The 23355-nt window shown below is 30.5% G+C and overlaps 2 protein-coding genes across 6 annotated transcripts in view; one reads left to right on the top strand and one right to left on the bottom strand.

The window, feature by feature from the left end:
- The window catches only part of LOC148304148 (homeobox protein prospero-like), a 155830-nt gene that overhangs the window by 67309 nt on the left and 65166 nt on the right, over nucleotides 1-23355 (bottom strand). The window lies entirely within an intron of this gene.
- LOC148304147 (uncharacterized) overlaps nucleotides 9431-23355 on the top strand; it is a 101660-nt gene continuing 87735 nt past the window's right edge. The window contains exons 1-2 of the mRNA XM_088268763.1: nucleotides 9431-9756; nucleotides 10316-10503. Coding sequence (XP_088124889.1) covers nucleotides 9675-9756; nucleotides 10316-10503 — 270 coding nt within the window. The 5' untranslated portion in view covers nucleotides 9431-9674. The remainder of the gene's footprint in view (nucleotides 9757-10315; nucleotides 10504-23355) is intronic.

Below are 23355 nucleotides of genomic sequence, written 5' to 3'. Positions count from 1 at the left end.
TGTTTTTGCATGTATTTTCTATTCTTTGCATGTAATTGGATTAGTCAATTTTTTATATTCCAATAATATGCAAATGCTAAGCATTTCAGAAGAAAACATATAAAGTTCTTAATAATAAACCTTCATAACTACGCAGGGTATACTTTTGATTGAATATAAATAAATATAAATAAAAATGAATGTCCACGCAGTCGATTCGCCCCCATGATTACGTCACCCCCTGTCGCGTTTTGAAAGATGGAAATAAAGGCTTGATTTTTTTCAAAATTGGCGAAGACGTGAAAGGGTTGTCCTTTGTACGAAGCCACCCTCCGCGGCCGCCGCGGGGCGAGGGGGTTGAAGGATTACTGATGGAAGAAGAAGGAGAGCGAACGATGAATTATAAAGGAAGATGGAAGATAGAGACGGAGCGATGATTGAGAAAGACGAAGAAGTCCTTTAGAGAGTTACTAGAAGGTTCTAATTGCGTAAAAACCTAGTCAAAGAGGTATAATTCTGCTCTGAGATTATCCGTTAACGTGATTATCTCCATAGTTTTAATGGAGAGTACTTTAAAATGTTTTAACAAAATCATTTATGAACAAATAATTTTTTAAGTGTTCATAATTAAAAAAGTTTTCCAAATACCAGATTGCCACGGAATGAAGTCATTGATTTGGCAGTTTATTATTTTTACACATTAATTTAAATTATCGAAAAATGAAAAAAAAATCATTGAAATCTATTATGTTTGATTGATATACCGGATGAATTAGAAAACTTCAATTTTTTTTTTAAACAAGTGACTAATCCACTGCTAAAAATATTTCATTTTAATGTTTGTACTTTTTTATACATTAAAAGAAAATATTACACTTTTAACTTTTTATGTTTTATGAATCATTTTCGATAAAAAAAAATCTATTGTTAAAACGCTTTTCAATTGAAAAATTATATATTGAAATACACTACACGATCCTCTCCTACCTGTACCTCATTTACAGTAATTATACATTAAAAAAAAAAAAAATATATATATATATATATATATATATATATATATATATATATATATATATATATATATATATATATATATATATATATATATATTTATATATATATATATATATATATATTTGTCCGCCTCCGTGGTGTAATGGTCAGCGTGTTTAGCTACCATGCTGGAGGTCCCGGGTTCGATTCCCAGGGGGGGTGAAAATAAATATTAGTGATTTTACACTTTTTGTTCGATTCCCAGGGGGGGCGAAAATAAATATAAGTGATTTTTTAAAATATTTATATAATATTACCCTGGACTGGTTTCTGAAGCGCAAGAGTGATCACCTTGCCTTTATGTAAGTAATGATCAAGATAACACTGCGCCAATTCAATGCAGTGCCCTATGCACCATTGTGTGCGGATAAGGGTTATAAGTAAGTAAGTAAGTAACATATATTTTTTATATAACAATACCTCAGCTTATCAAAAAATAAAAACAAAACAAGGTAAATTTTAAATCAGTATCAATTGTATGCAAAGAAGTTTCCATTCCTTAATGACGCTGCGCAATTAAAGATTGTGAGGTCTACCCCTATTTCCTTTTAGTGTGGGGTGAACTGCATTCCGTACATCCCTTCAGTCACGTTTCTTCACTCCTGAAAAATCTGCACGCACTTGTCACGCATCCCCTTAGATACATTAGGGGTGTAAAACCACGATTTAAACAAATCAACGAATGTGAACTATTAAAATGTTTATTTTATTAATTGTTTCAGTATTAACTTTGTGGTAAGACATGTTACAATGATTAAATAAAACACTTGTTTTTATACCACTTGAGTTTTATTAAAGACTACTTAGAACATTTTGAGTGTGTCCAAATACTTGTTCACAAAATCTGGATTATCTCCAATTACAAGAGTTATTTTCATATAATTTTTTTTACATCTCACCAATAGATGTCTCTAGTGAAGTTCTAGTGATTCAAGAACAAGGTTTCTAAATTGATTCATATATACAGAACTTCCAAGAATTTGAGTAGTGTGGTTGTCAATAATAGGTAGAATTGGTGAATGTTACACGTGTGTAAAGTGATCACTAAACCAGCCTATGACGGTCGTCAGCCCCGTAAGTGCTCGAATTCCATATTCTTCTTCATCTTTGATGAGATGTCAAAAAAATAAAGACTTCTAGTTTCAGAAGCTAAACTTCCATCATTCAGGTCTGAATAAAAACGTTCAGAACATAAAAACACAAAGTTTTTATTCAGACCTGAATGATGAAAGTTTAGCTTCTGAAACTAGTAGTCTTTAATAAAACTCAAGTGGTATAATAACAAGTGACTTATTTAATCATTAAAATGTTTCACGAGAAATATGACATCATATCAAAATGAAATCACTATGGACACACATATTTTATTGTAAAATAATATATATACTAGATTAAAAAGTATCTTTTTTTTCTCACTATAAAACTAGACTATGTGCCCTGATCTAATACGGATTATAAAAAAATCCTTATATTTTAGAAATCATATCACTTAATTCAAGTGAAAATTTGACACTCATATGTACTAAAATACAAACAACTTTTCTCTTCGAATCCTTTTTGGAGACAATATTGGGCTTACAATCTATCATTTTCTGGTGAAACGAATCACTTTATTCACTGTGTCATTTTATTGAAAATCAATAACACTCGATATTAAAAAATCATTTCGTTTTGTGTCAACGTTGGTGTTCTTTTTAAAAATTATAACAAACCTTTAAAGTATCTAGTATTTATTTATTTTTTTGACACAATAAAAATCCATGAATTTAATGTGTTTGAAAACAACTGACAAGCAAAAATAGTCGGTAAAAAAATTTACGTCTTACAAAAATTTAAAAAAAATAAACCCATCCGAAAAAAAGTATCAGATAAAAGTAATAAGACCGCCTATATTTGTATTATTTAACCCATTCGTGGAAGAGGATTTTTTTCAGCATTTTGTATCATAAAAATGTTGGCTACACTTTCGCTGAATGAATGGACTGGCAGTAAAAAAACCGACGTTGAAAGCAAAGTAAAAAGGTTATACGAATAATATGCGTTCAAAGTTTTAACTTGGGAGAAAAATGACATTTCTACAAAGTGTATCACGTCTTGAGGGGTAACTTGAGCGATATGCGCAAGGGTGTGTGGTACTATAACATAACACGTGCTCACACGTAGTTATTGTGTCGCGTAACTTTCACTCTCCGAAGCCTTTGTGAAAGGTTTCGCTTTCAAAATATGCATACCTTCCCATACGTTTTATATTTAGAGGGGGCAGTTTTTAACGCCTTGACGTATACTGTCATGTAAACAAGTTTTTTTTTTTATTTCTTAAAAAATAGTCAAGTGAAAAACGATTAGATATTGAAAAGAATAAATGTTCAAGACGTTTTTCTGAAGTCCTGTTAGTAAGAAAACATATTGTTATAATATGTTCTAACCTGTTTATCTTCAATTATTTGAAAATTTACATAGATTACTATTACTCACCTATTCGTTCCACATATCCAAATCATCTCAATACACCGTTTTTTTTTAAATTACATCAATAATGCTTTACTGATCCTTGCATTTTTTCATTGCTTCAGCATTTGACAAATATTCCTGACTTCAAAATTCATTTAGTCTCCTCTCATAATTCTTTTTCCAAATCCATGATTTAATTCCATATTTAAAGTAACTTCTACTGTTAGTCTTTTGTTTTTTACAACGAATTACCACATTTTTATGTCTTTACAAATCTTGTTAGCCCTTGATAATATACTTCTCAAATGTACAAAATGTATAAACACGTCATACGAAATGATAACTTATATTATGTATATTTGGGAACTACATATGTTCCAAAAACGTTTATTTATATCACGCAGTTCTAAAGGGGTTAAGAAGATATAAACATATTTATAGCAATACGGCTGGTTAACGTTCAAGGCGTTAAAATAACATTTTCTTTTGTTCATTTCGGTACAAAGTACGTATAATACAAACCAAGGCAGGTTTCGTGCGTAAAGAAATAAAGTATGCAATATTATCGTCCTAGTTTTTCAGAATTTGGTGACGAGTGCGGTTACTTCAAGTACCAGGTATTTTGTTTCTTTTTGTGTCTTGTAACAATGCAGATGCGACCCTTTGTCTACGAGCGCTGATGACCGTGCGGTAGGCCATCTCGGGACTCGAACCCGGCGACGTGGGAGGCGAGGCGGATCTCACCCACTTAGCCACGAGAGGGTAATTCGATAACCTCCTTTTCATACAAGTTGATACAGAGAAGAGATAAGTTTTTTTTGTAAAGATTGCGTATCCTTTGCGTTATTTCTAGCCGTATGTAGCGTAGTGGTTTAAAAGTTTTAAAGTATGCGCCAAGTCCTAGGTTCGATTCCCGGTGATATTACTCTGAGTCTGAAGGGTATTTACACTTTTATATTCATTATTTTGAGTAAAAAGTCACCGGACAAAGGCATTTAAAATAAGGTTGATGAATGCTACGCATTCCATGGACCGATATGGTCAGCAACGCAAATATGTTATAAAGGCAAGAATAGGAAGATAGTTGCTGACTGAGAGAAGTACGAGTTATTATTGTATCTGATCATAAAACGCATAATAGAAGGTCGATGAGATGTGGGAATATGTATCAGAACCGTCGAAATGCTATATAGATCAGCCCAAGACAAGGACTATTACTCTCAAGTGATAGCCGACGTCATGGGGACCTAACATGACACGCACAGAAGAAGAAGAAGAAGAAGAAGAAGAGGCTAATAACACTAATTTTAGATTATTTATAAAGAGTAATTTTTGTTTTATACTACCTCAAGGGCACTTATAAAGACTTGGATAATGATATGATGAATGATATATACAATAAAAAAATAAAACGTAAACTTTATAAAATTAAACAACTTTGTTTTAACCACTATTTAAATTTTATTATTAGTACACGTTAACCAACCGGTTTCGACAAAAACCTTGTCATCATCAGGGTTTATTAAATTCTTAAACATTAAAATACTCACAGTTAATTACATTCCCTTACCAAAAACTTTCATACACTCCGTACACCATATGAAAATATGATTAAATAAATGTGAGTTAAAAATGTGATTTAAAAACTCCTAAATCACATTTTTATTGCGCATTTCGTAACAACTCCAAGGTTCTTGTCAAAACTGGTTGGTTAAAGTGTACTAATAATAAATTTAAAGAAGTGGTTATAACAAAGTTGTTTCATTTTCAAGTTTATGAAATGTGCCAAAAAAGTATCTGCGAAAAACATTCAAGAAATAAAACGTAGTTAATCTGTCAAGAGACGCAGCTTGCCGAAGAAAGAAGAAGAACTGTATTTATTACTCTTTTTTTACGGTATTCTTGGGCTGGAAAAGATGTTGGACAAATGAAGAGTTTAAAGAGAATAAGCTCACTTAGAATTAATTGGAATTAATTTAACCTGGACTGAGCTTTCTCATTTTTCATGAGAATAATTTAATGTATTTTTTTTAATAAACCCGTAACGAATACCGTATTCTTGAAAGGAAATACCTCCCATTGTGTAATCCTCCGGTGACGTTCTATTTAAGACAACTTGCGGTTTTCATTCACTTGGACCCTGTGAAAGGGCTTTGTCAACAGCGTCAGCTAATGCTTTGTTTCTTAACTCATTTATCCTTAAGATTTACTGCTTTGCTCCTGTATCAACGCTTCCACTTACATGCAAAGGGTCTCAATATCGTGTTAACTTGATATTAGTAAGTTTTCTTAAATAAACCGCACTTGTGGTTTGGGTTAAGCGCTTATACAAATAAAATAATTTTATTTCTTAAATGTTTTTCGCAGAAACTTTGTGGTACATTTAATAAACTTTATAAAATAAAACAACTTTGTTTTAACCACTTTTTTATTTTGTTATTAGTACACTTTAACCAACCGGTTTCGACAAGAATCTCGGAGTTGCTACGCAATGCACAATAAAAATATAATTTAGGATTTTTAAATCATATTTCTTAAATTATATTTTTAAAATCTTAATTCTAAAACATTGTTTAAGAATTTAGTACATAAACCCTGATGATGATAAGGTTCTTGTCGAAATCGGTTGGGTAAAGTGTACCAATAAAAAGTGGTTAAAGCAAAGTTGTTTTATTTTATAATGTCTAAAAAAATAATTTTTATTTTATTATAGAACGAGCCTAAGCAACGAGTGTTGTAACACTCTCCTTATCATTCATCGTTCACGTTCAAAAATCACTAATTCGTGACCACCGGTTTCGGAATAATCATTCCATCATCAGGTCATTAAAATGATTATTCCGAAACCAATAATCACAAATGAATGTTTTTTAAAACTTTTAAGGAGGGTGTTATATTACTTTATCATAAAGTTAACAATGCTTTTAATATACAAAATACAACGATTGTTTATTTTCACGTTTTATTGTTATTATTTTTATTTTTGCATCATTTAAATAATCTAATATAAATGTGAATAAAAAAATCATAATTATGGAGCAAAGACAAACTTTACGTACATTTTTCTACAGTTTTGTTTTACATATTTATGATTTTTTTGTCTGGGTACTTACTTAACCTTACATTTACTTACTTTCATATATATGTACATTAGATATCGTACTATATATTTTTTTCTTCTTATGTATAGGTACCTTTATATTATTTTCTAATTACATTTTTTTTTATTCATTTTGTGAAAATAATAAAAAAAACTCCATTAAAAAAAAAACAAACTAGGTTGGTGAGTATAAAAAAACGAGTGATTTCTTAAATATGTACAGCAAAACTGCAGATAAGTATATATTTAATTTTTTTAAATGCAATATGAACAAATTTGTTGGATTCATGCCACCAGGCTTGCTGAGTAATAAAATATCCGAAACGTGAAAACTACAGTGAGTTTATGTAAAAGCAGTGTAGGTAATTAAATTTCACAGCGTTAATCCTTGAACAATGAAATAAAAGCCTGTATTAAAGTACTTTGATCTTGGCCTTACGCCTTACAGTCTTGTTGAATGTCACTGACTCCTTCTAACTGGTTGTAACTAATACCAATTTCGTCATCCTAAGGGATATTCAACTTTTAAAACGAATATTTTCAACGACAGATAAAAACAACACAAATGATATTTAAAGGAAATTCCCGTTTCCTTTCTGCACGCAATGGTGCATAGGGCACTACATCGGATTGATGTGCGGTCAACAATATCATTAATTATACTAAGACGATTGCGCGCAAGACACTCATGATGTACATATCGTAGTCGTACAGCAGAAAGTGACCAACTAACAAAACGTAAAATGTTCAGAAGGGCCATTTAAGTCACTTTTGCTTGGCAAGAAATTAAACATCAATGCAGTTAGTCATTTTTAACAAGTCAATATATTATACTTACAAGTTTAAAATCCTTAGGGATTTTTTTCAGGGCAAGATTAAGCTATTAAGATATCAAAAAGTCAATGATCACGTTTTTGTGAAAAATACACTTGGTCACTTTCTCCTGTATGGCTACGATATGTAAAGGATCTTAGGGATTGCATATCAGTACTCATAAAAATTATCCGCATTCTTTCTTAAAAAATAAAAATTAATAATTAAATGATTATAAAAAATACAATAACAAACAAATTAATAAATAAGACATTTAAAACATATTACATAATTGCTTTACGATAATTTTGTTTAAATGAGAGAAAAAATTGAATTACAACAGAAGGTTCTAGTTTAAGCCATACGAAAAATTCATTTAAAAAAAATTCAACGCATTTTTAAACAGTTTACTAACTTAGATTTTTTTCATCTGTCAGTAGTTCTGATTTTTTTCTTCTGTCAGTGGTTTGATCAGTTGTAAAGCAAAAAGTATTTTCATTTTTAAATGTATTAAAAGTACTGGGAGTATTTAGTATTTTATGTTTAGCAACCACCTAAAATACGCATGTATAATGTACATATATAAACCAACACGAGTTTAATATGGATAGATATAATTATTAAACAAAAGATTTTTCTTTCTCCTCCCTTTGTTCTCTTAAAACAATAATTATTCTGGTTTTGACCTCTTAAGTACTAACCAAAATGAATAAATTTAAAAATTAGTACTTATTTCAATTCTATAAATACATACTTGCATGAGTATATTATGAAATACGTCCCAAATTATTACATTAGAAAAATATATAGAAGGGTATTTAATTAATTAATAAAATTGCAGACGAATCCGGGTATTCCCTTTCTTTTTATTTATTTTTTAATATTTTACTTCTCAATACTTCATGTTATTCATTGAGATATACTTAAAACACAAACAAAAAAACATTCATAGACAAAACCTGTATGATACAATGTTATTTACAATAAAATACAGTATTCAATATTTTGTGAAGATAATTTTAATAATTTTAAAACAGAAAAATTAAACAAAAAAACAGGTATGGAGTGATATTTTTTTTTGAAATATTAAAAAATAATGTAGAAAAGTAACAGTAAAAAATAAATGTGAAAACATATGTAAGAGTAAGAATCTCATAAATGAATATAGGATATAAAGATTTCATCAAGATATTTATTTACAACATTTTCAGTGTGTCCAAATACTTGTTCACATAAATAGATGTCTCTAGTAAAGTTTTAGTGATTCAAAAACAAGGTTTCGAAATTGGTTCATATATATCGCTCACTCCTTTCAAGAACGTCATAAATCAAAAATCGTCGATTTTCAGCTGAGCATGTTTTCGGAATGCCCAGAAAATGTACTTTATCCCAGCAAAAGAGGCATATTTTTAACTTTATATTTACCCGCTACAGGACAGAAAATGTTGTTTTTACATTTTGAGGAAATGGTATTGTGTAATTATTTTTTTAAATAAACTAAATATTTTTTAAATGGAGAAAAAATATTCAGGTTTTACCTAAAAAGATCCGTTGCATAGTAAATAGTTCAATAAGTGGCTTGATATTTATTTTTAATACATTGTGTTATATTTTTAAACATTAAAAACGTTCTCCTGAAAAATCATTTTTTTTTATTCATGACGTTCTTGAAAGGAGTGAGCGATCAGTGAGCGTCAGCCCCGTAAATGCCCAGACTTCCATATTCTTCTTCGTCTTTGATGAGATGTCAAAAATAAGATATTTATTCGTACACTTAATTGAGTATTGAACAACGAAATATTTATTGAAATTAAGTATTATTAAGAATTCTTAGCATGAGTCGATAGTATATAAATACACATTTTAGGATGCATTAAAATAATGTTTTCTGTGTGGAGGGATTTCATTTCTGATTTTGTTATTTTTTATGTGATATTTCCAAGCGCAGCGGGAGAGAAATCGGATCTAACTTTGGAATACATCTGACTCCTCATGTTCTCCTGATCGCTCAGTTGAAGATACATCGTCGAGTTGTACTGGTTGCATATTCTTCTAACTTTTATCCGCTCTCAACGGTGCATAGGGCACTTTATCGAATCGACACAGTGTTATCTCGATCGTAAATTACACAAATCCAATGATTAGTCCTGCTTTACGGGTCCAGAGTTATATCAAATCAAAATTATAATGAAAATTAATTATATTTATTTTTACCATCCTGGGAATCGAACCCGGGACCTTCGGCGCGGTAGCAAAACCTACTTACCATTACACTATGGAGGCGGATAGAGGTTTAAAAGAATATTTAAAATATAAAATATCTAAAGTGTCTGCGTTGGGTGCTTCTAAATATTACGGTAAGCTTTTATTTAAATACCTAATATATACATACTCACACATACATTTTTACCATTAATTATAACATACACTGATATTTTAAATAGATTTTTTTTCTTTATAATTTATCACAATTATCAGATCAATTAAAAATACACATACCTTTGAATTAGATAATTATTTTCTTTTGATAGACATTATTTTCGATTCCAATCGATGTGAACTAACAAACATTCATAATTTTATGTAGTCCCAGTAATAATTAAAAAATGCGATTATTTTTCACAAAGAAGTAAAAAAAATATTTTGATTATAAATACTTTAAATGTATGCTGTTTGTTCATCAAAGTCAGAATACGTTATTAGAATTCTTACTTGTTGCAATCAATCCCATTTTTATTTTACATAATTTGTATTTGCCGTAGAGATATAATATATTTATCATATCACTGCATTTCAAACAGTAAACCGTGAAGTAATTATGACGTCACATCCTCAAAGGAAGTACCGACATATTCCTTCAAAATTACATGAATGAAATTGTATTACTCATTACTTGTATGACATTCATTCATCTAGTTTCACGGTCAGCTGGGCGCTTCAAGCTTCGGGGGTTCCCACCCACGTTCGGAAGGAAGCGGAAGTCAAGATGGCTCTGTTTCGAAAAGCCCGGGAAGGCTGTGATTCGGATATTGGAGTTGCGGAAACGGTCTGGTGCGCGTGCGCCGAGGAGATATACTCCATTGGAAAGGGAGACGACGGAAGAGGTAGGTTAATTGAAGGTAAGTACCAGGTAATGAGATTCGGTGAATGGAGTGTAAACGCTAGGTCTCCTTGACGCGGGTAGTGTGTCACGACCATGGTTGCTATCCATAATACACGTGGTATACAATAAAAATATTAAAATTAAATTATATAAAAATTATGTATTTTAATTTAATTTTTTAATTTATTCTGTCCGCCTCCGTAGTGTAATGGTCAACACGCTCGGCTACCGTTCTGGAGGTCCCGGGTTCGATTCCCAGGGGGGGTCAAATAAATATAAGTGATTTTTTCACTGTAATATTTATTCAATATTACCCTGGACTGGTACCTGATCACCTTTCCTTCATGTGTAAACGATCAAGATAACACTGCGTTTATATGAAGCAGTGCCCTATGCACTATTGGGGTGTGGAAAAAGGTTTTATTATTAATTATTATTAGTTTAAATATTCCCTAAAAAAATAAAGTATCTTGATTTATTTATTTAAATAATCACGTTTTACATTGATGTTTTTATTATGTTTATTAGCTTTAAAATAGTGCTGTTGTATTCATTTTTTATGAATTTTTATCTTAATATTTACTACGAGGAAGAAAAATCTGCATTCCACTTATTTAAGAAGACTTATTCTGTACTTTTTTGTTTAATTGGTTGGTGTCCTCTACCATAAATTGATACCTATTTCTTATAATGAGCCGCTTATAGTCACAAAAATACAAAGTTTGAATTTAAAATATTTTTGTAAATAATAAAAACGCAAATATTTCTCTTTTTATTAAAAAAAATAAATATACGAGTATGCATGAAAATTTTTCTTACAAATGTTGATAACTTCAAAAATTGTCTTAAAATTCCCACATTTCTCGTAAAATTCTCCCACGATATTTAAAGTCTTCCCACACTAAATAATCGCCGGTTTCCTTCCGACTTCCCTATATTAAGTGACAAGGGATGATATTGACACCGCCCGTGGTAGAACGTATAATAAAACACCTCGTTAGCTAATGATGAAACTCGGCGTGAAGGAAACCGCAGGAGAAAGAATGTGAAAAGAGGCAGTATTCGATGACAATAAGTCGGAAAGGACAATTAGGATGTGTGAAAGGATGTAGGAATATTCCCACGAAATGACGAAGTCATAAGTATAAACACATTAAATGAAGTAACTATGTTATCCTGTAAAAAAATCATTACGAACTTTTCATTTTACCTTAATCTTCAATTAAATTATATTGATTAATACTAAAATAATAATTAATTAAATTTTATCCAGGGAGGAACTTATGACCTTAACAATATTTTGAGTATGTTCAGATTTATATTCATAAATGCTGCATTTAATCTCACAAGGATCTATCATCGAAATCTCAACAGAGAAGAGGAAGTAATTGAAATATAAACCTGAATGTCTGAGAATTTACAAGGCAAGGACCTGCCCGTGACTATTTTGAGTTATATAGTTGGAAAAATTATAAATATTACGCAGTGTAAAGAACGATCACCTAAATTAGCCAATGACAAGTTGTAAGCTCCATAACTGCCTTTTTAATCTCTCTAGATATAAATTAATGATATATTTTTCTTTTGGTAAATTTGAAAATTAATACTTACCGTAATTTTTTAGTAATTTTTTTAATAATTTAATTTAATTTAATTAAAATTAAGTTTTTTTTACATGAATATGCTCGTTGCTAAATAATTTAAATGAAATATCGTTTTCGACGCATCCTAGATACGATATCAACATAAAAATTAACGAATTTTATGTATAATAGTCAATATTTCATTAATCTCCTGGCATTAACACAATTTAAAATCTAGAAAGACTATTTTCAACAAACTATTTTACAATGAGTAAATGATATTTTATTGCATTTTAATGAATTTCAATTTCATTTCACTGCTTTGAAATCTCAATTGTTTTGTTTTTCGTGCAAGAAATAATTATTATTACGTTACCAATTCACCTATTACGTAACGAAAAGTTGTTAGGACGATGTCAAGTAAAAGCAATTTGAAGAAAGTTCTGAAAGTTGAGAAGTGAATTGCAGTTGTCTGTTGATAGAATGGAAATAAATGCATTACGGTTGAATAGAAAACCGTTTTCAAGAAGTTTCACTCAACGTTTAAAACATTATCTTAGAAGGAAATATAAATGCAAGTCACGCGAATGTATTTATATATGCTTGTACTCATATATATAAATACATATGTTCATGTATTGATGATACATGAACAATAAATTACCATGTCATTCATGTATGTACGTATTTTGTAACTAGTTTTTCTTCTTCAATTTTTTACTAGGTATTTTACTTGAGGAGATATGATGGATAAGGCGTTTGGCTACATTATTGAAGGTCCTACGTTCAATTCTCAACGGGATCAAAATAAATATAAGTTTATTTCACTCTATTATTTACATAATATTAATATTACCCTGGACTGGGCCCTGAAGCGCTATTTAGATTACATATATCAACAACTAGGTAGGTAACAGAAATAGGCGTAGGTTATTCACACACAAATTTCAAGGGATGCGGAGCATTCTCAGCATGTAGGAACGAAACATGTGTAGTAGTAGTTTGTTCATTGTCAGAATAAAGTAATGTTTCAAAAATTTTTTTAACCAAAAATGAATTTCCCTATTTTATCTCTAAGGTTATTTCGACAGTTTCCGTATGCATTTTTTCCGAGAAATCATCCCTCTAAAAAAGTGCAAAGCATGAAGATAGGGAACATATGCCATTTATTTAAGGGACCCGGAACTAAATTTTAAGATGCCGAGTCATCGTCTTGTAATTAAAGCTCGTGGTAGAACACATTTGGCCGTTTTTACGCTGATATACTCGTATACTATACGTATAAAATTACTTGTTAAATCAAATAAACTCGATATATTGATTAAAATTATTGTTAATATCTAAATAGGTATAGATAAAGATGTTATTGTGGTGGGAATATGTATAACAGGACTGAGATTCCATACGGAAGTTATTATTTCAACCAAGCAGTGTAGATAACATTGACTTGACATTCATTTGGTGAAAAATCAAATAAACAGTTTTTTAAATTGATATTTTATCTTGATTACTAAAAAACTGGACCCACAACTAATTAGATATAAATTCCAGACTTGATGTTAAAAGTATCTTTACCATGTATTTCAATCGTCATCTTCATTATCAAATAGATGCTCTGGGAAGTTTAATTAAATACAGTTTTGTTTTATGAAACCACTTTAGTTTTGTAACAACTTCTTAAACTTATTCTCAAAATAAAGTCGTTTTAATAAGTAGCATTTAAATAATATATAAAATGAATACTTAATTGCGGAACGTAATGTTACATGGTAGGTACGCATAATAAAGGTTTGAATAAGATAAAAATAAATTTAATTTAATTATTGTTTTATATATAATATTTAAGTCCTTCCTCGTTTTCGTTTATTTAACGCTTACAACCGATCCAAATATGTAAAACTCCATTTAAGACATCTTTCTTATTTTTTCTCCCCCTTTAAAAGATTACATTACAAAACTTCTTAAGGGTGAAATTCACCCGGAACCTGACAAACTACTTCCTTTACCGGTCGTGTGCAATGAATCAGCTGAAAGATCATTGTTCAACGGGGTATTGTGTGAAAGTTAAAGAAGGGAGAATTGGTTTTCTATATTAAACATCCTTATAGACATGCTTTAAAATTTTACCCAATCTTCTAAGAATAACGCGAAACCTGCACTGTAAAATACGTACAACATTTGAAAAAAAACTTTTATAAAAAACGGATTTAAAGTTTCGTTGACAATAATATATTTTTTCATTTTCATGTAAAAAATAGTAATCCTCTCGCAAAATTCAATCACATAAAATATTATTTATCTGATTTTTTTGTCATGAAATTTAATAGAGCGAAAATTGTTAGAACATCGTAGGTTTTAACCATCGGCAGTCGCGAGGAAACGACTTAATTGGAAAATGGCACAAATAACGGGTAATATTTATATGTTCAAACTCCATTTAACACACTTTACGATTGAAACTAGCGCGTAAAACCCACCTGAATTCGGAGCCTTTAAAAAATAAATTATGAGTTCGGAAAATTGGTGGAAAAAAATTGATTAGGGCGTGGTACACCCAATACTCCCATTTATCGGGCGGGGGTTGGAATTGCGCTCATTTTGTGCGGCTAGCCGACCCCCCAGCCGGCCTCCCCTGGCCCACCGGGTTGCCACCCTTAGGCCGGCTTACGTAAATATCAACTATTCGTATGCATTTATCTCCGGGCAGATACTGCACAAAACTGCAACCGGACCTACCCCTACACGAACTATGGCTATGTGCAAGATATATTGGATGCAGGATGTATGTATGATGTACGATTCGCCGAAGGGGTTGCAAACCGAATTTCATTTTAATAATTTTCTCTGATATTTATTTATTAATTCATAATATGTCACATATTTGATATTCCTTATGAGTAATTTCTAATAGTCATTTGAGGATATTAAATTAAGTTTAACAAGACTGAATAATACGCAAATAAGAAAACACAGAGCAAAATGTAAAATACAGGGCAACAGTAAATAATAAATAGGTATATAAAAAAGCATGAAAACATGTAATTATTTCATGAAAAATGTTTCTTTATATGCACACCCAAAAGAAATTTCATTTTTCAACTTTGTATTGTGATTTCACATACATATTTTAGTTTTATTTTTGAATGACACATGCAAAAGCATGCGTGCTTCTACCTTATGGTTTTTTTATATGCCTGTTTGCTGTACCTTATTTATTACATTCTTATCTGTTTTTCAGTCTTATCAACCTTAATCCCATTTCCCCAAATAAGTAATGGAAATTAATCATCGGGAATATTACATGTGACTTATGTGTGTAATATGTTTAAATAAAAATAATAATTTTGCAAATAAAAGTTACGTTTAAAATTCAAAATTTCCTTGTAAATTAATCGATTGTGTTCAGATCAAAATATGTTATTTTATCTTACAAAGATTTTGATATAATTAAATAGATTATAAAGTTCATATTCGAGTTCTCTATGTTAATTTGTTGACAGACATTTTTCACTGTAAGACTTGAAATAGGAAGAAAAAATATGCAATAAGCCATATTAATATTTTCTCTTGCTTCCATTTGAATATGGTGCAGGTGATCCATATTGCATTTACCCAATATGCAACTCGTCTGTGTTTTAAGCCTACTAATACCCAACCCCCCTACTACACGTTTCTACTATTATATCTGTATTTGTTTTCATATAGATACCCAATTGAAAGATTTATTGTTTCAATTTTAAAGTAATTTCCACTCCCTTGTTCAAAAGGTATTGAAAGCATTAATAATATCGTTTTTGTTGAAGTAAAAATATGTTTTTCAGACGTAATAACACACGTGACATACTAGGGTTACATATAAATAATAAGTGATCATTCAATTCGATATTTCAGAGTACATCAAAGTACTGACATACACTCTTAGTTTCCTTCACACTCATACATCTAGTCATACATGCCCTCTAAGTACGTAGACTTTTTACACCATTAGATTTAAGGTTCTGATTGATCTGGTTGGGTCTTTTTTGGACATCTACCATTTTGTTTTCCCGTTAATATTAGCCAAATATAATTTCGTAGTCCGTTTCTCGCTATCCATTTGCTCCACATGTCCATACCGTCTTAAAGAACTTTTCTTAATAATTTTCAATTACCCTTAGTTCAGCCTTAGATTCCTTTTAAATTTCTAACAACGATTTTTATTTTATAATCTATAATTATATATCTCATAACGATCTTTAATAAAGATTTTTTCATACATTCATCTAAGGGAACGTATTTCAATATATAAAGTACAATCAAATTACATTTACAGTGCATATTCCGAATAATGGTAAAATTTTACTAATGTTTCATTTTTGTCGCTGAAAATATAATATTAATTTCAAAGGTGTATTAATTATTTTCCATATTATTTTAGGACTACTTGAATTAAAAAATGATACCCCATTTTTGCTCAATTAGATCGAATGCAAAAACGTAACATGAGTGTGTTTTGCAACAAAAAAAAAGAAATTTCGTATGAAAATATTGTGTAAAATTTCATTTTTAAATTTGTTTTTAACGTCGGATCAACTGTAGTGCATGGGGAGTGAAACCTACCCCCTGTGTGTACTCGTAAGTACTATCTACATGGCTCCACGCACACATCGCCACGACATATCTACGACGCTAGTCTACGCCATTCCGTATTACGGAGCTACGTATTAACGAATAAAGTGAACGGACGAACGTCCGAACCAACTCCCCCTAAACCCCTTTCGGCGTATTTCACCCCACTTCATACCTCTTTAATTTCTCATCCCTGTGTTGTAGCTTTGGCTCATCTGAAGGGACTTTTTTCATATGGTTTTTAAAATATATTAAATAATCAGAAAATTAGTTGCATTTTTCCAATGCTATATGTAAAATATGAGGTTGATTTTACCTTTGAAATATTCCGCTTTTACCCTATAGACAAGATAAAGAAATTATGGTTATTTTTCTTTTTTATATAAAGAACTCTCTATTGTAACATATGATTTCATTAATTGATTTGGCAGTCACTTTGTGGTAAAATCTATCCATTTTTATTTTAAGTTTTACTCGGTAAATACCACTTATTCGTAAAATCAATTTTGATACGTGTTTCGATCATTTTCAGTACGGTGTTTGAAAATGATGCTGAATGCATTGAAACACGTATCACAATATATTTTAAGAAAAAAGTTAAATTTGTAAAGTAACCTATGATAATAGGTTGCAGTTAGCCATTCTCCGGAGAATGATAAAATGTTGATAAAAAATAGGAAAACGAGGATGTATTTGATGGATAAAACAGGATATGGCGTTGGAAAAGAAGATAACAGTTATGATTTATACCTTAATGACAATGCATGACTTGTTTTTGACAAGACGTCAAATGCCATAACAACTGTAATTACGATGTACAGACAAGGATAGTATGTTGAAAAAAATAGGAATAAGAAAGATGTTATGGATCTCTGGGATGAATTACTTTTCTCTGTATATGATGGATATGAAGATGAAAATGGCAGGGTATGGTGCAAGAAAAATAGGTTAATAAATCTAATCGTGATTATTACTCTTTTGAAAATATGCAATTTATTAGAAAACTGTTGTAAACAATTACAACAGTAATGGACAAATTTAATACAGGTTTTATATCAAATCATATCTTATAATGAAAAAATATATATATTTGAATGGTAAAAAAACGAAAAGCATAGAAATTATCGAAAGTTTGTTAACTATTCTTTAAAATTTGAGCCTTGATTTGAAAGATACAATAGCGTTTAAGGGAGAAATTAAATGAAACCAGGATTAAACACAAAGTCCTCCCGAATAAAGTTTCGTTCGCTTCGTCGAATGAACTTAAAACTATGCCTACATAAGCACTCGACATAGGCGCAGATTGAGGCAAACTTTACCCGGTGTACCGACATAGCTACTCGCGCACAATACGAGAACCTCCCCGAACACTAACGAACCAACTTGATAAGGGAAATGGATTGATATTCTATACAGTTTTGGATTGCGATGTCTGTCAGCGGCGGATAAAATCACGCGTGTGTTTGTGCCTCCGGTAGTGTGGGTAATATTTTACATTTAAATGGAATATATCGAGAATCTGTCCGATTAGATGAACAGGTGATTTGTGATGCATATTCAATATTATAATTTCGATCAGAAGGCGAACGGCGTCAACGCAACACCGTCGCTTGGCTATAGTGAATTCCGATGTAACTTCATTCCAGAGGTACTTGTGGTGACAACCTATTCAAATCGTACCCTAAAATTATTATTAAACTTTTTAATTATTTTTATATTTTGTATACTAAAAGCGTTGTCAACTTTGTGGTATGTTAATATAACACTCTCCTTATCATTCATCGTCCACTTTGTGTAAATACCACTTTTTTAAGCACCCTACTTCATGACATCTTCACTAAGTCATGAAGTAGTTTTTTAAAGTGGTATTACATTAAGTGTACGATGCATGATATGGAGAGTATTATTTTTATACTAACCATTTTTTTAAGAATATTTTTAATTTGCAGAGTACCTACCTTATAATATTACCAAAAAAACTATTTAACATATTTTTAAATTTCCTTAAAAAATATTAATTAAATCAAATTTACATTAATTCTGTTAATCTTTTATTTTTACTCGTACGCAACGAAACATATTTCACTACATAGGACAATGCAGCGTTATCCTGATTAATTTTAGGCTTTATATTTGATTAAAGTTAAATTTAGTCAAATGAACAATGTCAAAATAAAAAATTAAACCCGGGATATCTTGCATGGAAGTCAAATACGCCAATCATTTTATTACGAAGGTGAAAAATCATTATTATAAAACAAATACATTCTAGCAAATGAAAATTTCGAGAATGATCGATAGAACATATATTGTTACTTTATCGAGCATATAAGGTAACACAAATTTCCGTAATCCGCCATTTCGCGAATATTATGTAAGGCATTTTATCAAGGTTTTTTTCGTGTAAACTGGCAAAAATTTCCACCAAAAACATTCTCACATCCGGAAACCATATTGAAGCGTTTGAGACCACTGAAATAATGATTTCAGTGGAAATCGGGGTTGAAAAATTTACACTTTTGAAAGCAAACACGGCAAATAGCGGACACTGCACCAGACAGGACGAGAATATGGTATCAGCCGAGGCGAATGTGTACATAATATAAAATATACTAGACACTGCACAGTAAACCCGCCTATAACGTAGAGATAGGTACCGCGTTTATCTATGGAAATGTTATAGGGAGTTAATGTTTTTAAAATGTATTTTAATTTTAAGTTACTCATTTCAGTATTTTCCGCTGGTTTAAATGTAATATTTTTTAATTAACCACTTATAACATTCCCTATGATAATGCGGTATCTATCTCAACGTTAAAGGGGGTTTTACTGTAGAGTCTCTCTTAATAATATGATATATTAATAAAAGAATCTATAGATTAAGTCATATATTTTACTATTGATTTTGTTATTCTTTGATTCAGCATTAATTTTATTGAATAACATGATATAAAAATTTAACAATTGTTTAATCAGTTTTGAGTTTATTAATTTAAACACAACACATATCAAGAATCACAGTTGTTGAGAGATGAGAACTTCTATAGTTCTCGAAACTAGTCGTGTTTACATTAATAATCTCAAAAGTAATCTTACAAAAATGTTTTATTTTAATTTACTAGTGATATTACACCATATATTCCTGGATTATTTGTATATTCTTGTCAACATTCGCTAGTACTTAATCTCTTCTTAATTTTTTCTCTTTTAAATAACAATTGTCACTTTAAATTAATGTTAACTATTAGATAAGTGAGCGAGTAAAATTTAACTAAATATGAGTATAAACCGTTTATTTAACCTTTATCATTTTATTTTTAGTTTTTCAAAATGAAACTGCTTTTTTTTTAGTAATACATCTACGTTTACGATGAAATTGTATAAATTTTAAGAAAGCATAAAACAAAAATAAAATGATTCTTTCAGTAACCTTTAATTCTTTCAGTTTAAGGTATATATATATATATATATATATATATATATATATATATATATATATATATATATATATATATATATATATATATATATATATATATATATATGTGTAAATGAATTAGGTACCTGCATATCTAAAATCTTTATTTTTTCATTTGCGAATGAAGCATAACACTCACCTTTCTTCTTTCCTGTATTGGTCATTTAAGCGTACTGAATTTCTCGTTAGTCTGAAATAAAAAATAAAAATAATAATTTAGTCTCTCCAGAGAAAATCATAAGAAAAATAAATAACATAAGAAGTGTTATAAGATTAGATTATTTGCACCTTCCGGTAAGATTAAGATGAATCCTAACGACTGACCAGTATTAATTCACTGAAATTGACTATATCCCTAATGTACGAATTTTACAAACAAATGATAAAATGGTATTGTAAATAATTATTAGGGTTTAGTTTGTGGTGGTATTTAATTAGCCAGTTTAGCAGATGTACAGTGGAATTCATTACAGTTTTTCAATAGATGTTGATCTGTATCAGAAATAGGGGCAGCTGTTGAACAAATCGAAAATCTGCAACAATGATAGAATAAGGATATCGATATAGGTACTAAAATAAATTGTGTGCTAATTGAAGAACTTCGGTGATTTCATTAATTGATTCGGAAGTCACTTTGCGATTGTTCTAATCATTGTAAATTTAAAACGTACTTGGTTAATACCAACATTTATCAAGTGGTAATATTGGTTGTAAAAATTGTGGTAAAAAAGGTGTTAAAAATATATTTAATTTTATGAGTCACGGGTAACATAAATAGAAACACGCGCGTATTCGAGTGCAACGTTGTATCAAAATTTTAAATTATAATAATTTTGAAATATTATTAATATGCTTCACATTTCAATACTGATCTACCAGAATTGACGAATGATCTATTTTTTCCACAAATAATGCAATCCCGTCATAAAACATATCTAATTTAAAATTGTATGGAGAGTAAGATGTTTTTACCCGAAAAAATTAAAAGATCTCTTTCCGCCACATGCCAAAATTCACCATAGTATAACCCTTAACTCTCTTAAATTTTCTACGGCCTGATGTTTACTTGATATAAGGCGTGAACGTCATCCATTTTATGGTAATAAGCAATATATCAGTTCTCTTAGTATGAAAACATTTACTTACTTAATAAATTGTAATCAATAAATTAAGTATTTAATTTAATGATAGGTTAGTTATTGTACTAGCAACACTTACCACCTGTATCTATAATTTTGGATCAATTTGTGAATTACTTTAAGTTTTTGAATACACGAACGTTTCCATTTTTATATAAATTATGGCATACCAAAAGAAATTAAAAATGGAAGTCCAGGTATTTACAGGGCTTACGACTTGTCATAAGCAGGTTTAAATGCCACTTTATACACTGTAAAATTCACCAATATACCTCATATTGAACAAAAAAGCTTGGTATAAAAATAATGATTAAACTCAAAGTTGTTTTGTGAAAAGAACTTTCAAAATTATTGAATTAGTATTCGAAGCGTTGTTAGGTAAAAGCGTGCATGAAATTCATAAAAGTTTGAGCAAAAAAAATACGTTTCTTTCAATTAAAAGAAATTATCATGATAAAAAGTGAACTAGCATTAAGTTAACTTATCATAAAGACATGGTTAGTGTGTTGACTTTAAAATGGTCGATCTTTAAATTGACAAGCGCACGTGTCATCTGTGACCACCTTTAAGACACGTGGGAGGCACACTCGACACTCTGAGCACACGCCGTATTGATTTGCGATATTCATCGTTGTGTAGTATGTGCATAGGATGCATATTTGAATGGATATGGGTAACAATGAACCAACATAACAATATATGCAGTAGTACCATAATAACAATAAATGGGTTACGTCCTAAAAAGTGCACCAACCGCACAAACTTATGGATAATTTTCATATTTTTGAAATTAAGAGATGAATGATTGATGTTCGAATGGTGATATAAGGACAGAATGCAAGGCTGAGAAAAGTAAGCACTATCGATAAAATTAAGAATGGTTTACATGGTTAAATTAATAAATAATAAATTTTAGTAGTGGTATGTGGGTAGTATGTTTTCTAGGGATGGAAAGATTGATAAAGACATAGAAAGGAGAGTGAATGCTAGGAACAGAGTGAATGGTGCACTAAAATCAGTTTTAGCAAATAAAAGTCTATCAGCGGAAGCTAAACTGGCAGTACACAATGGAGTTCTGGTTCCAACCCTTATGTATGGAAGCGAAGCATGGAGTTGGCAAACTAAGGATGAAAGTAGACTGAATGCAGTCGAAATGCGATCCCTCAGACGAATGTGTGGTAAAACGATGTTTGATAGATGTTCGAATGATGAAATAAGGAAAGAATGTAAGGCTGAGATAAGCATTATCGATAAAATTAAGAAAGGTGTGTTGAGATGGTTTGGACATGTGGAGCGTATGAGTGAAGAAAGAACGGTTAAACAAATTTATGAGGCGAATGTAGTTGGAAAAAGAAGCAGAGGACGACCGAGGAAAACTTGGCACAATCAGGTATGTCAAATACTTGAGACCGGCCGGGTCAGGAGTCGTAATAATCGTCGGGTATGTATGAGGAGATGCATGAATGTAGAAGAGGCAAAGAATGTTTGCAAAGACAGAGTGGTGTGGCGTTCGATTCTCTCTGCCTACCCCTGCGGGGAAGCGGTGTAATGGTTAGTTAGTTAAAGTTTAGTGTGTATATATGGTTTGGGCTTGTGAATCAATGGAGTGAAGAAAATGTGGTAAAACAAATTTCTTTAAAAGTTGTCAGGTCAGGAATAAAATGAATGTAGAAAAGGCAAAGATTTTTTTTTACGAAAACAGATTAGTGTCAGATTCTATTGTCTCTGTCTACTCTAGCGGGGAAGTGGCGTGATGGTTAGTTAGATATTAAGGTAGTTAGTTACTAAGCGGAAATCGCCAAGAAATTTTCTCCCAAGAATTATATGTATTTATATTTATAGTAACTCTTAGCATTAAGAGTAAAATCACTCACAATCAGGAACAAACTATGAAAAAAAGTTAAAGCCTAAATAGGGACAAGATAAGCGGTCTTGCATAAGGCGTAGCTAGAGATCAGAGTCAATTGGACGTTATGAAATTCCAAAAAAAATATATTAAAGAAATAAAATTAATAAAAATATTAAAATGTGTAAATAGTGCACAG

This window comes from Brachycentrus maculatus, unplaced genomic scaffold (assembly GCF_059751285.1).
Source record: "Brachycentrus maculatus isolate JH-2025_06_01 unplaced genomic scaffold, ASM5975128v1 h1tg000328l, whole genome shotgun sequence".
NCBI classification, from domain to species: domain Eukaryota; kingdom Metazoa; phylum Arthropoda; class Insecta; order Trichoptera; family Brachycentridae; genus Brachycentrus; species Brachycentrus maculatus.
The sequence above is the reverse complement of the archived record's forward strand: the minus strand, read 5'-3'. Positions and strand labels throughout refer to the sequence as shown.